The 15,739-nt window shown below is 36.4% G+C and overlaps 1 protein-coding gene across 7 annotated transcripts in view; it reads right to left on the bottom strand.

Annotated features, from left to right (window-relative positions):
- Positions 1 to 7,824: 7,824 nt before the first annotated feature.
- LOC131935644 (zinc finger protein 665) overlaps positions 7,825 to 15,739 on the bottom strand; it is a 19,489-nt gene continuing 11,574 nt past the window's right edge. For 2 of the 7 annotated variants that reach the window (XM_059292161.1, XM_059292160.1), the window contains exons 2-4: positions 12,396 to 12,472; positions 10,322 to 10,397; positions 7,825 to 9,815 (exon numbers count right to left, since the gene is read on the bottom strand). In XM_059292161.1, the coding sequence (XP_059148144.1) occupies positions 8,251 to 9,815; positions 10,322 to 10,397; positions 12,396 to 12,455 (1,701 nt within the window). In that variant the 5' untranslated portion in view covers positions 12,456 to 12,472 and the 3' untranslated portion in view covers positions 7,825 to 8,250. Of the gene's footprint in view, positions 9,816 to 10,321; positions 10,398 to 12,395; positions 12,473 to 13,484; positions 13,609 to 13,637; positions 13,934 to 15,455; positions 15,607 to 15,739 lie in introns of those variants that run through there. The other 5 variants (XM_059292156.1, XM_059292159.1, XM_059292158.1 and 2 more) reach the window with 5 other exon arrangements.

The raw sequence follows: 15,739 nt of genomic DNA, 5'->3' as shown, positions 1-15,739 counted from the left end.
AGGTGGGACTCACCAACATCAACCGTGGCCTCAGTTATAACAATCAACAACGTCGGCATTCGACCATTTAGTTTTTCCCCATTGAATTCAGCAACAATTTATTTAAGTTTACGAACTAATTCAGATAACAATGACAGTGCTGAAGCGCGGGGCCCCTTCAAGCGCGGGGCCTATGGCGACCGCCCCGTTCGCCACCCCCTAACGCCGGCTCTGTATGCAGCGGCTTATGTTAAAAGACAAATTTAGAATGAAATCAAGCTTTCGACTTTCACCATTGTTCGATTTTCAAGTTGACGAATCGACAGGCGTGAGTTCGTGTTCGCAGTTGCTTGTCTTTGTGAAATATATTCATTCAGATGTTAGCAAATAAGAGTTGATGTTTTGTGAAGATATCATGGAGAAAATAAATACGTTTTTTGAAACTGGAGGATTAAAATGGGAAACGGCTGTGGGGTTTGTACGGATGGTGCGTCATGTTTGGGTCAAAATGGGGGTTTCAGAAAAAAGTAAAAGGTAAAAGATTTAGCTCCCTAATGAAGGGGGATCCACTGCATGATTCACATATGCACTCGCAAGCAAGACTTATCCGACTCCATTGCTAATAAAAGTCGTAAATCATATTAAATCTGGAGCCTTAAACACCTTTCCATTTCAAGAACTGTGCAAAGACATGAATAAAGATCACGAGGTTCTACACTTTAGTACGCTGGCTGTCAATATGAAATGTCAATCGTGTTTTTTAATTGAAAGATGAAACCAAGATGTTCTTGGAAGTGCAAGGAAACAAGACCTTTTGATATACTTCAACGACATGGTGTGGTTGGAGAGTGTATCATACCTAGCAGATATATTCGAACATCAACGTAAGCTTAACCTAATAAAGGAACGAATATTATCTCTTTTCAAGATAATCTCTTGGCATTTTTATCAAGGCTGCAAAAAATTGGCGAGGAAAAATAAATATTTGAAATACTGCCATGTTTGAGAAACTCTGTAGTGTGGTGTGATTGATAAAAATTTTAAAAGGATTCTGTGTATCTTGAATCTCTTGACAACAAACTGCGGCGTTATTTCTCCGAGCTGAAAGAAGAAGAATCTGCATTGTCACCCATTATCTGCTTTCCTTGATGTTACCAGCATTGCCGATGAATAACAAGAGGAATTCTTGAATTTGCAAAATTTAATTGTTAAGGCTAGTTAATGCTTGTTAATAGCATGTAATTTTGCTCATCGTGTAAAACAGTTATCAAGAATAATTCATATTGAAAGTCTACTAGAAAATATTAATTTAGTGCTTATTATTTTCATTACTAATTTCGACTTGTTAATTATATGGGGGTCGCGGGTTACTTACGTTTTATGAAAGGGGGTCGCCACTCGAAAAAGGTTGGGAACCACTGGATTAAGCCATTGATTGAGGTGGGTGTGGGGAAATTGCGAGACGCCAAAAGCGGACGAAGGCGCAATGGAAATTGGCTTCTTAAGGATGATCTTGTTCATCTGTATAGGGAGGAGCACACCAGAATTCCGCCTGCAGTTAACCCTGATGGCATAGTTGAAAGAATTAGAGAGAACTTACAACAAGAAGCAGCCTTAGTAACTGCACCCATAGGGAAGGACTGTTTGCCTGTTAGTTCAACTGTTGCGGAAAGGTCACAATTCGTGCTTGACAATGAACTTATAGGTTTAAATACTAAACTTTGTGTGTTCACCATTAAAGGTTCAACATACCCCAGGGTGGTCACCCTTTTCCCAAGGGAATATGCGGAGAGCAAGTCCTACTTATAAATAGCAGTGTGTTAGATCGAAACATTGCTGTTAAAATGTTTGATAATAGGCTTTCGTCTGTTTAAAAAAGAAAAATGTTCTCTACCTAAGTACTATTTTACAGCTCTACACACAGTGCAGATTCTCTCCTATAACCAAACGGACAAACAAAAAAAAAAACAAATAAATATTCAAACATGCAAACAATCTTGAGTTTTTGTAGTATATAGATAGATAGAAAAGGCACCGGTCAGTCGAGGTAAGTTTTGACCCCATCTTCGCGGACTTTGTAGCCAACCGGCACCAGCTCCCATGTTCTATTGCCCCAAGGCAGGAGCCTGCCAAACTTGAAGGGCCTGCAGCGCCGGGACTGTAATATATTGAGAATTGTGAAGTCAAGGGAACTCACTCTTCTTGTATTAGTCTTATATTTATAATGTTGGTTTGAGTGATGTCCCCTGGTTTTGTCTTGTGTCTTCCGGTTTCGAATAAAGCTAGAAACATCAACGTGGCTCTATCGTCCAGTGTGTAATAATAAAAACATCAATCCATTACATTTGGCGACGAGGATAGATCATCCACAGAAAAAGAGCACATGCTTACTTAAAAAGAAGCTTGCTAGAGCATATCGGCTAAGTATTTCTAGGATAATGGCGCTGTATGGCCAGATGAAAGAATTTAATTCGAATGACGAAACCATTCATGATTATCTGGATAGGTTAAGCTTTTACCTTGAAGCTAACGACGTGACGATAGAAGCCAAAAAGAGAGCTGTTTTGTTAACAGTCATAGGGCCTCAACAATTTTTTAGGCTATTAAAGGACTTATGCGCACCAGCTAGTCCAGCTACCAAGAGCTTTAACGAGCTGAGCAAACTGCTAACAGACCACCATGCGCCCGCACCACCCAAGTTCCTGTGTAGAACCAGATTTGACGGTAGGACTGGTCAACCAAACGAATCAATATCAGAATATGTTGCTGCTTTACGTCATCTAAGTGAATTTATTGAATTCGGGGACACGCTGTCTGACAGACTATGTGAAAAGTTTGTGACAGGTGTAAACAGCCCTGATGTTCAAAGAAAGTTGCTTCTCGAGTCAGATCTAACTTTGGAAAAAGCAATACAACTTGCAACTTCATTCCAGCAGTCATCCGAGGCAGCCAGATCGCTGGCGCCCTCAGGGATCCATGCAGTAGACAGCAGGTTAGTCAACAAACACCAACTCCATCAGAGCAGTTCAACTTATGCTAAACAGCCTGCAAGTTCAAATCCTAGATCGATGCAACGGTCCCCATGCATCTCATCGATGCAAGTTCAAGTCAGCAACTTGCTATAAGTGCAGTAAGCAAGGTCACATTGCCAAGGCCTGCTTTGAAAAGTCTTCGTCTGTTGCTAGATCTAGCCAGTCAAGACAGTACCGCAACCAAAGGCAGCACTATGTTAATTGTCACCAAGACAGCCTAACCCAACCAATGAACCACTCTACCAGTGAAAATGCTCAAACTGATTCGCAGCCGGAGTTCAACCTGTTCTCTGTGAAATCAACAAGTCATAATCCCATCAACGTACTAGTTTATATCAACGGTAAGAGCATCATCTTCCAACTTGACACGGGAGCATCTCTAACCGTCATCACAAAGAAGGACTTTGACGCTGTCACAGGAGGATCAGTGCCTCTACAGCCATGTCACAAGTGCCTAACAACATTCACAGGTGACAATGTTCCGGTGATAGGAGAGTGTATGGTTCATGTAAGCTATAATGGTCAAAGTTTTAAACTTCCTCTTCTTGTGGTTGAAGGAAACGGACCACCATTACTAGGTAGGAACTGGTTAGTTGATCTTATGTTAGACTGGGGGAGTATATTTTCAGTGAACAAAGCAAGAGAATCTAGTTTCACTTCAATAAATAAAGTTGTATCTGAAAATGAATGTGTCTTGGGTAGTTCAGGGTTACTAAATGATAGGACAGTGAAGATAAGCATTAAAGACACAAATTCAAGATACTGCAAAGCTAGAGTTCCACCTTATGCAATGAGGGATAAAATTGAAAATGAGCTAAGTAGATGGGAATCTAACGGCATCATAAAGAAGGTAGACTATTCCGATTGGGCAACGCCCATTGTGCCAGTGTTAAAGAAGGATAGTTCTGTAAGAATTTGTGGAGACTATAAAGCTACACTGAATAAGTAAATAGAGCTAAATAGGTACCCTATTCCTAACATTGAGGAAATTTCTTTGAATTTAGCAGGAGGAGACAAAGTCGCTGAATTAGACTTTAGTCATGCTTACACTCAACTAGAACTGCATCCAGATTCAAAAGTCTATACGACAATAAACACACATAAAGGACTCTACCAATATGAAAGACTATGTTTTGGTATATCATCTAGCCCTGGAATTTTCCAGGCTGTCATGGACAGTATCTTTAAGGATATTCCAAATGTTTTTGTTTACTTTGACAATGTGTATATAACTGGTAAGAATGACACTGAACATCTTAAAACACTTGATGCTCATCTTGGTTCTTCCAAAATGAAGAGCCTGGCACGATCGTGGTTCTGGTGGCCACATATGGATGCTGATATTGAAAAATATGTAAAGCTTTGTTCAAGCTGTGCACAACATTCAAATCAACCAGCTACAGAACCTTTGCAAAACTGGGACTGGCCAATCGAACCACGGAAACGTATACATATAGATTTCGCAGGACCCTTCATGAACAAAATGTTCTTAATTGTTATTGATTCACATTCTAAGTGGTTAGAAGTTAAAATCATGAACACAATCACTGCAAGTGATACCATTATTGAACTTAAGGAAATATTTTCAACTCATGGATTACCTGATCAAATTGTTTCAGATAATGGGCCTAGTTTCACTGCTCATGAGTTTAAACTGTTTTGTGTAGCAAATGGTATTGAGCACATAACCACATCACCCTATCATCCTGCTGGGAATGGTTTGGCTGAAAGAGCGGTAGGCATATTCAATACCGCTATGGTAAAAATGAGTACCGGTAACAAATTTTCTCTCAGGGAAAGAGTAAACAGGTTCTTAGCCAAACACCGCACAACTCCTCATATAACAACAGGTGTTGCACCATGCGAATTGTTATGTGGTAGGAAAATTTAAACTCACCTTGACCTACTACATCCAACTGTTCAAAGGTCTGTTTCCCAACATCAACATACACAAAAAGTAAATCATGACAAAACATTCATTGAGAGAGAATTTGGAGTTAATGATAATGTGTATCTGAGAAATTATGGGAGAGGGGAAAAATGGATGCCAGGTCAAATTGTTCAATGTACAGGACCTGTGTCTTATAAAGTAAAAACAAATGATGGACTTATTGTCCGTAGACATGCAGACCAGTTAAAAATAACTTGTGCAGATAATAAGTGTGAATCTATCAATCACCACCAAATCTGAACAGTTCACACCAACTCAGTTTGTTCCACAACCAAGTTCTGTTGATATGAGTGAACCAAGTAGTCTAGAGTCAGAAAATGTAAATTCTGGAATTAATGATTTAGATCCTGGACTTCCTGAGCTAGAGAGTCCAGATGGTCAGAATCTTGAGTCACCAAATCAAAAGCCACTGAGAAGGTCAAACAGGACAATCAAAGTCCCAGATAAGTTAGACCTGTGATTTTAAAGGTCAAGAGGACTTTGACATCATTGTTTTGTATTTTAATTATGTTGTAGCATATTTTGCATTTGTTTGTAAGGGTGTAATCTACCAAATGATTCAAATCATATAATGTTCATGTTACAATATATTTGGTGATTTTAGGATACTATCATTTGTTCTATTGAGAGCTGTGTTGTTGTTTACTAAGGGTAAAGGGATGTAATATATTGAGAATTGTGAAGTCAAGGGAACTCACTCTTCTTGTATTAGTCTTTTATTTATAATGTTGTTTTGAGTGATGCCCTTGTATATTATTATCTTGTCACTTCCTGTTCCTGTGTTTTCCATCATGGTGGCTGATTAAAAGATCTCTACACAACCAACGCGGCTTCTCGTCAGTGTATTATAATAGAACGGCCCAATCCACCACAGAATTAGTTTGTTTTCGTGTATATATCGTCATTGCGAAGCCGCAACCAAATGAAACAGTGTGGGGTCGATCGGTACTCGCAAAACAGTGAAATTTGTTGACGTAACTGATACTTTTCAAACAAATATAAAACACATTCAAACATGTGTTACAGATATAAAAAAACCAGATTACGACAGGTAAAGGCTTAAACTTTATTGACATATAATTTTTATTCTTATAGGACAACCAGAAGTAGTGAAATTTTATTTTTGAAAACCGCAAAAACTGACCCTAAAACGCACTTTTTCGCCAGTTTGGACTACCTAATCTAAGCATTTCCAATCCTATTTTCTTAGATGTGGTCAGCACGATGCCTAGCCGCCTTTGTTTCCCTAACATAAGTTAGGTAAAAAATCAAATTATCTGCCTTCCGACAAATTTTGAGTAATTTCCGTTGACCGGTAATAGTAATTTACGCTATTTCCAATTTCTCAAAAACGCATAATAATATTCCGCACTATTATGAACATATTGTTTTTCATTCTCTAGGTGCGCAATTATTTTTTGCTACGATGTGCCATCTCCCTTAGTTTTATACAAGAATATTCGAGAAAATTTAGGGCAAGTTATTCCCGGTTTATTTGTAAGTGAAATTCCAGACTTTTTCCAGACTTCTGTGGGAGAATATTCGACAAAATCAGCAGACAGGTCCTTAAGTCATTTCTGCTTTTAGAATAACATAACATAGACTGCCCCCCCCCCCACACACACACACAAAGAAACGCTCGTTAGGTCAAGCCGAGTTGACTTTAGCAATCAGTATACCTCAGAGGCGTAGCGGGGGGGGGGACATATGTCCCCGGCGCCGACCTTAGGGGTGGGGGGGGGGGGGGCGCCAAAATGGGTTGGAAAAACAAATTGACAGAAAGTTTGATGGGGGGGTGCAAACAAAAAGTTCGAGGGGGGGGGGGGGTGCAAATTGAAAGTTTGAGGGGGGGGTGCAAATCGAAAGTTTGTCCCCGGGCGCCGGGAAAGTTCGCTACGCCTCTGGTATACCTAGAGAGCTTATGTAAGTAAGTAAAGTTTCCCTTTCAAACCTGACGGTCTATGGGGCAAGTGAAGTAGAGCTCACTTGTTTCTGTGACCTCGGCATATGAAGAGATAGTGTGGTCAGCACTATGCCCAGCCGCCTTTAATTTCCCTAACGTGAGTTAGGTACCCATCAGAGTTAAGTGGACTCGGACGGTCTACTGACTTGAACCAGGATTCGAACTCGAGACTAACGGCTTAGCAGTCGAGCTCTTTACCGCTAGACCACCCGTCCCACAGAGAGCTTATTTAACACCCCTCAAAATTGCAGTTGATTTTTTCATTAAACATCGATATTTTTCCAAAATCTTGTCTCAACTCAGTCAAAATAGAGTATTTTAATTAATTCCTATTAAAACAGCTTTCTAAAACGCGAAATAACGTCTAAAATTCGTTTTCTAACTTTGCTTTTTTATAATGAAAAAGTGTGACATTGCACAATCTGATCCCCCCTCATCACACACCGTCACAAAGTTACGGACCCTCTTCCACCCTAAGAGTGTGACGTCATTTATGGACGACCACTTGCATAACTAAAACCTTTCTCAAGTTATTGTGTTTCCACAGAAAGAAAATAACACTTCCAATAACCAGAAATCGTTCAAAAGTTGGCTAAAACCTGCGCATACAATCTGATACTCGTAATTGAAATTTAATCTAACAAACTTTTTAAAAATGGTACTTAAGTTATCGGCTTTTAAGAGACCAGAAATACAGCACATACCACTTACGTTAACCTGATGTCGCTCAAATGTTGACAGAAAACTGCAAACAATATGAAGTTTTGTCAACATAAGTGAAATGGTACTCAAGTTATTGTGTTTCCTGAAACACACACAACACACCACCCACCACAGACCCTAACACACCATACACACCACTGCTCTAAACTCTGTAAACAATAAAGAAAAAAGATAAGTGTCTGGTCATTCTGGATTTATTTCAGTAGAGGTTTTTAATTTATGTTCAATGAAATGTGAGGAATCTGTAATACATTTACCACATTACTTAAAACTTGTAAGGCTTCTCTCCCTGATGAATTCTAAGGTGTGTATTAACATTACCAAAATGGGTAAAACATTTACCACATTAGTCACACTTGTACGGCTTCTCTCCTGTATGAATTAAATGGTGTTGCTTTAAGCTATTCAAATGGGTAAAACATTTACCACATTAGTCACACTTGTACGGCTTCTCTCCTAAATGAATTAAATGGTGTTTCTTTAAGCTACACAAATGGGTAAAACATTTACCACATTAGTCACACTTGTACGGCTTCTCTCCTAAATGAATTAAATGGTGTTGCTTTAAGCTACGCAAATGGGTAAAACATTTACCACATTCGTCACACTACAAGTGACTTGTACTGCTCCTCTCTTGTATGAATTGAATGGTGTAGCTTTAAGCTAGACGAATAGGTATAACATTTACCACATTGGTCACACTTGTAATACTTGTATCGCTTTGCTTCTGTATGAGTTTTTAGATGTTGTTTTAAGCTATGCAAACTGATAAAACATTTACCACACATGCTACATGTGTAAGGCTTCTCTCCTGTATGAATCATAACATGCCTCTGTATTTGATTAAGAGTTGCAAAACATTTACCACATTGGTCACACTTATACGGCTTCTCTCCTGTATGAATTAAACGGTGTTTCTTTAAATAATCAATCCGGTTAAAAGATTTACCACATTCGTCACACTTGTACGGCTTCTCTTCTGTATGAGTTAAATGGTGTTGCTTTAAGATACGTGATTGGGTAAAACATTTACCACATTGGTCACACTTGTACGGCTTCTCTCCTGTATGAATTAAATGGTGTTTCTTTAAGTAATCAATCCGGTTAAAAAATTTACCACATTCGTCACACTTGTAAGGATTCTCTCCTGTATGAGTTAAATGGTGTTGCTTTAAGATACGTGATTGGGTAAAACATTTACCACATTGGTCACACTTGTACGGCTTCTCTCTTGTATGAGTTAAATGGTGTTGCTTTAAGTTACATAATTGGGTAAAACCTTTACCACATTGGTCACACTGGTACGGCTTCTCTCCTGTATGAGTTAAATGGTGTAGCTTTAAGCCACTAATCTGGGTAAAACATTTACCACATTGGTCACACTTGTAAGGCTTTTCTCCTGTATGAATCATAACGTGCATCTGTATTTGATCAAGAGTTGCAAAACATTTACCACATTGGTCACACTTGTACAGCTTCTCTCCTGGATGATTTAAATTGTGTTTCTTTAAGCTACACAAATAGGTAAAACATTTACCACACTGGTCACACTTGTACGGCTTCTGTCCTGAGTGAATTGAATAATGTTTCTTTAAGCCAATAAACTGGGTAAAACATTTACCACATTCGTCACACTTGTATGGCTTCTCTCTTGTATGAGTTAAATGGTGTTGCTTTAAGTTACCTGATTGGGTAAAACATTTACCACATTTGTCACACTTGTAAGGCTTCTCTCCTGAATGAATTAAATGGTGTTGCTTTAAGTAACCTGATTGGGTAAAACATTTACCACATTGGTCACACTTGTAAGGCTTTTCTCCTGTATGAATTTTTAAGTGACTATATATTTCAGTAAGAGTTCTAAAACATTTCCAACATTGGCCACATTTGTAAGGCTTTTCTCCTATATGAATTAAAAGGTGTACTTTTAAATATTGGAGACTTGTAAAATATTTACCACAATCCTCACACTTACAATGCTTTTTCCCTTTATGAATTCCATGGTGCTGATGAAAATTAGATAACTGATTAGAATGTTCACTAGTGTCAACTGTGAAATCTAGATTCTTATTGTCAAGGTTTTCCCCTTCATGTTTGTATTTCAAATGCAAATTATAATGGGAGAGTGTTGAAAAATCCAACCTGCAGTGCTGACATTGATAGATATCTGAAAATATTTTCATAAATATATATGACAAATTTTAGGGGAATAGACATGGTGTGGCCAAATTATAGAGTGTATGACTGCTAACCAAAGTGTAAAGTGGGGTCGGTAGGATGTTCAGCTCGGATGGGTACCTAACTGACAGTAAGGAAAGTAAAAGTGAATGGGCATATTGCTGACCACTTAATCTTTTTTTGCGCAAACAGGTAAACTCCACTTCATCTGCCCCATGGATCGCCAGCTCAAAAAGGTTTACTTTTTAAATTTACTGTTTAAAAACTATAACAAGCAGAGCTAATTAACAGTATACTGGGAGAGAATGATATTTATTAGACATTTGCTTCACTATTATTTTGTATTATCTGATAAAGTCTAGCATGAATTGTTAAAGTTATTGTCATGCGGCAGAACAAATAGATCTTTAAAGATATTAGTATTGTTAGATATCAGACATGTATGTACTGAAAAAAAAACCATTCTATTAAAATAAATGAGTAAACTCTATTTACCGCAGTCATTGTTCACAACACCAATCCTCTGTACCTGAATACCCAGGTCTCTGGTATAATTGTCACCATGGTACATCTGAAAATTTCAGAATACTAAACTATACTAGTTAACTGTAACAAAAACATTCATTATAACAGATGCTGTGGTGTGGTAAAGCACTGCTAACCCAATCACTGGATTTTATTATACATGAATGGTCAATTTTTAAAAATTGCAACTATAGACACAAGTCTAAAAGCTAATAAACCTTTGAAAACATAATATACCACATTGTGTCATAAACACTTGAATGCTTATCAGTGGCAAAACAAGAAGAAAAAAAATTAATAAAAAAACGTTTTAATAACAAAATTTTATGTAGTAATGCACTAAAAAGTAGAAAATAAATTATAGACGTGTGTGGTGTGGTTGGATAGACATGCCTACTAATTCGGTCCAAATTTTAATTAAGTCATAAAAATTTATTAGGCATCCAATTAAGTCAAATTTAATTTCAGATTGCATTGTCTTAATGTCTTGACCCACGTGTCAAATGTGAATAGTATCTGTCAAGTAGAAGTGACTGAAATTTCACTCCAGTGTTTCGATCTAGACTGACGACTGACGACAGACTGTCGACAGAGGAAGTTAGTTAAATAAAAGCTTGTAAAAAATTCATAAAAAACGTTTTAATAACAAGCTTTTATGTAATAATGCACTAAAAAGTAGAAAATAAATTATAGACTACTATTTAAATAACTAGAAAGAAAAGCGTGGGTCACTTTAGTATCTATTGGATACCTTTACTAATGTTAAGGAAGACACCCACGCTTTTCTTTCTAGTTATTTAAATAGTAGTCTATAATTTATTTTCTACTTTTTAGCGCATTATTACATAAAAGCTTATTATACGTTTTTTATGAATTTTTTTTCAGTACTTTACATGTTTAATTTACAATAGAGTTACATGACTAAAAACGATTGCGCGCCTACTGAACTTGATGGCGCAGCCATTGAGCTTGATGGCGCAGCTATTGAACGCGATGACGCGTGTGTCTTGACCCACGTGTCAAATGTGAATCTTATTGGTCAAGTAGAAGTGACCAAATTTTCACTCCTGCGTTTCGATCTAGACTGATGACTGACGACAGACTGTCGACAGAGGTAGTGAGTTAAATAAAAGCTTGTAAAAAGGGCCCTACTTCACCCCTTGAAACAAATTTTTATCTGAATTAAAGGCCTATATATTTTAAATGTTGTACTCATTTGAGAAAAATAATTTGTAAAGTAGTTATTTGTAAAAAGTCATTGTGCTTAAGCACACATTTAACGATATTAGTGACAAAGAAAGAAAATAATATAAAATAACATAGGCTACTTATCTATTTATCACTCTGAAATAAAAGTAGGGCTGAGGGTCTAATAAAATTAATACAATTCCTTTCTAAATTTAAATTGCAGGTTTTGCTTTTCATTTTTTTTTTAAAAGCTGAACAAAACTATATTGTTTACTAATTATTATTTTTTTTATCACTACTATCGGTCACTACCAATAGAATTTAAAAGATTTGCTTAGATTCATTATTTCAGTTAGGTTTTTGTTACAATACTTTAAGTTGGATTCATTTATTGTTTTGGTAGACATAAGTTTAAATGGATATGATATTAAGTTTAGGTGGAGATTGGGTGAGTGTTATTAAATCTACAAATGATAAAAAAATTGGCTTGGTTTATCATACTGCTCCATTAAGATATTTGAGTCTAAAAAAATAAGGAATGTAATTTGTGACATATTTTAATTAATCACATGATGTAAACAACACATGTGTAAACAACATGTTAATTACCAAATGTCATTTTTTACTCAAAATCTCAAATTTTAATTGATATTATTTATTATTTAATATTAACAATTTTCCGGGCAAACGACATTCGGGCAAATGGCTTTCAGGAAAATGTCCTTTCTGCCATTCTTGAAATTAGCCTTCTGGCAAGTGCAATTTGGGAATTTATCATAGACCCAAATACACAAAAATTGTACGGACAAATTTATTGGTTATAATCAATTATAATCGCAAAGAAGAAGTATTTTACCTTTGAATCTGATTCAATCTTTAAAGGGACATGTTCAGTGCAGTATCCAGTGTATTCCATGTTGCCCACAGCATAAACTGAAACACAAACGTCAACCATTTAAACCACAGACTAAAAACAGAAGCTGCACCCTATTGGTTATATAGGCAAAGTAAAAGTGACCTCTAATAAGTTATGATAATAACATAATAAAAAGTGACACTTGCAGAATTATTGACACTTAGATGTAATATTAAAACTTTTAATCTAGATTAACTCAGGGGCATTTTGTGAATTTAATTTCATAATTAGTTTAAACAGCAGTCAATATATAAGCAACCACTAGTCAAGTACTATACTAGTCTGTCCCCTGTACAGCCTACAGGTAGATAGCATTTTAACTTTTTTTAAATGAACAATAATTTAAAAAAAGTTAAGCCAGGTTTTAATAGTAGTTAAATCATGTAGGCCCTAGGTCATATATCAAAAGGCTAAAGCAGTTTACTGCTAGAATATCATAAGTCAGTATAGATCAATAGATAGACCTACTCAGTTACAAAAAGAAACAAAGAAGTACAAAGATAAAAAATTTACCATGTACAAAAAAACTTAATGACACATTGTGGCGGAACCCACATAGAAAGTTCAAAAGAGGTTGAACCAAGAAACACATATCGAAGGGAAGTTGAAGCTGAACCTATAAAGATGGACTATACCTAATATCAGGAAAGATGACTCATGAGATCTGTTGTTGGCTGCTTACACCCTGGCTGATTTGATTGGCAGATTATTTTACTATTATTTTCCCTTTTAGAAATCTAACTAGATCTAATAAATTTATTTTTGACTTTTGAGATCTTTACATTAAAGATACAGAAATCTATTCTAGTTGCTCTGGTAGGTCTAGTTCTATTTAACAGTGGATTGAGTAGATTCTAAATCAGGAAATTTTAAGTGTTTAAGTTAATAACTTAAAGGGTAATCTATAGTTTTAGCTGTGTAAAATCAGCCAAGGCTAGTAATGTGAAAAAAATTTGCCTCTTTGTTAAGGTTTTAATAGAAGTATGTGATATATGTGTGTCAAAAATTATAGATAACTGAATAACAAACCAAAATCCATGGCTAAATGAGGTCGGCGTGGTCAAGTCGGTAAAGCTCATGGTTGCTAAACCGAAAACTCTCAAGTTCGAACTCACAGGCAGATGAGGCCCATTGACAGCCACTCTTCTAGGAGAGAAAACTCCAAAATCAAACAACTGTTACCTTGTAGATTGTTCTTGGTTGGACAAAGGCTATGAAATTGGAGTCAATGGCCTCAATGGCGCACAACCAGTTGACGCGTATACTTGTGTTGGAGGGGATCTCTTCCAACACAATAATTACGAAGGAAGAATGGCTAAAATATATCACTATAGGACAGAAATAAGCTTAAAGCAGCTGTATATTAGAGTGATTTCCCCTGAATCTCTAATTATAATTTTACCAAAAAATACTTAAAGATGGCTGCTAAAGTAAAAGGCTTGCTTTGCAATGAAAACATTGCTAGTCTTCATTTATTACTGAAAAGTTGTAATGCAACTGCTTGAAAACAGGTAGATCTACATGAATGAAAATTTTTTGTAACTTTTAAAACATAAGTCCTCCAAAAAATTTGAAATAATTATTAATTAGGGCCTAGGCCTAGGCCTACTAACGTTTAACAAGTCACCTTTTTTTCACACTATACGTGCCTAAAACCATAGATTACCACTTCTTAAAGTCGTAAATATTATTATTACGAAGTGACTATTCAGAAAAAGATTTTTTGCCCCAACGTCTTTATCTAGTCAGCAAAAGATAGCTCTGCGCATGCGCAGTGACCTGCGGCTAGGGTTAGGGCATAGGGGTCTGCGGTTGTAAACACACGCATGCGCAGCAGTACCATAAAAAACATCGCCGCTAAGGCAAGTCGTAGTTTCCCTCCATTGCACATGCGTATCTTTTTCCGGCTAGCATGGGCCTTATTATTATTAAGCCCTAATTATTATTAATTAATTTTCGATTTAATAATTAAATCAATTATTTTTTAGCTAGATCTAGTAGATTCTATACCTAGAATCTGAGCCTAGTCCTAGACTTCCATATCTAGAATTTGTAGAATCTAGATCTAGATTCTAGTAGGTCTAGACTAGATCTAGATCTATAATATTAAAATACGCTCAACCGGAGGTGAACGTGAAGCGGCGAATAAAATGGAATTTTGGTAATCTATCGTTTTGGGTACGTAAAATCGCCCGCGACTAGTAATGTGAAAAACAGGTGACTCCTTAAACTTTAATAATTATTTCACATTTTGAGGAGGATTTGTGTTTTGAAAAATACACAAACGAAGTGTCTATTCACAGTCGACTGTGAATAGCCGTATTCACGTGACCGTTTTTGATAGATTTAATGTTAAAAATACCTAACATTGGGAGTGGCTGCCGTGCCAGAAGGTGTGGGTTCAAATCCATCAGATGCCCTATTTTTATGACTTTTAATCTATGCCTTTCAATCTTAATATCAAAATATTTTTTCAGTTACTTATGTTACTCATCAAAGGGTTACTTTTGTTAATTTTTTTTTTGTGACGTTATTGTTGGCATATCAGCAAAAAAAAAAAAAAAAGAGAGGAAAAAACACAAAAGTGTGATGGAACCTGTGAATTATAGCTGATTTGATTATATTCTAGTGTATAGATTTAGAGTGCATAATTGATCATCTATGACCTACGTAGCCTGTAGCAGATATGTCTGATATGAACCTAAAAGCTAAACTAAACTTTAATTGTAATAACTTTTTTATAGCCTAACAAAATAAAAATAGCACTGCTCTCTTAATCTATACCTCATTCCCCAGTCACAATAAATGCTTTTATTATTTTAAGATATTATTCACAGTCGTATTTAGCATGAAATGACAGCCGACTGTGAATAGCCGTATTGGCCCTATTGGGGCTATTCACAGTCGGCTGGGAATAGCCCCAATACGGCTATTCCCAAACGGCTGGGAATAGCCTTGGCCATACACAAATGTTTCCTTGTTTTATTTATGTAGATCTACCTGTTTTCAAACAATTGAATTAAAACTTTTCAATAATAAATTAATACTAGCGATGTTTCCAACAGATGCAACCATGCTCATTTACTATAGCAGCCATCTTGTTAAAGTTCTTTCTTTGTTAACTTATAGCGCGAGATCAGGGGAAGGCAACTCTATTTTACAAATGGCTGCTGTTTATATAATATATATTATATAGGAAATCCTGCTCGCAAACACTGCAGTTAAAAGTTAATTTCTTGCCTATATGATATATTTAGCTATTGATTTAGGTTATGTATTCATTT

The sequence above is a fragment of the Physella acuta genome, unplaced genomic scaffold (assembly GCF_028476545.2).
Source record: "Physella acuta isolate Inbredline_101_S28 unplaced genomic scaffold, ASM2847654v3 ptg000150l, whole genome shotgun sequence".
NCBI classification, from domain to species: domain Eukaryota; kingdom Metazoa; phylum Mollusca; class Gastropoda; family Physidae; genus Physella; species Physella acuta.
Note: the sequence above shows the minus strand (reverse complement) of the source record. Positions and strands in the feature narration are given on the sequence as shown.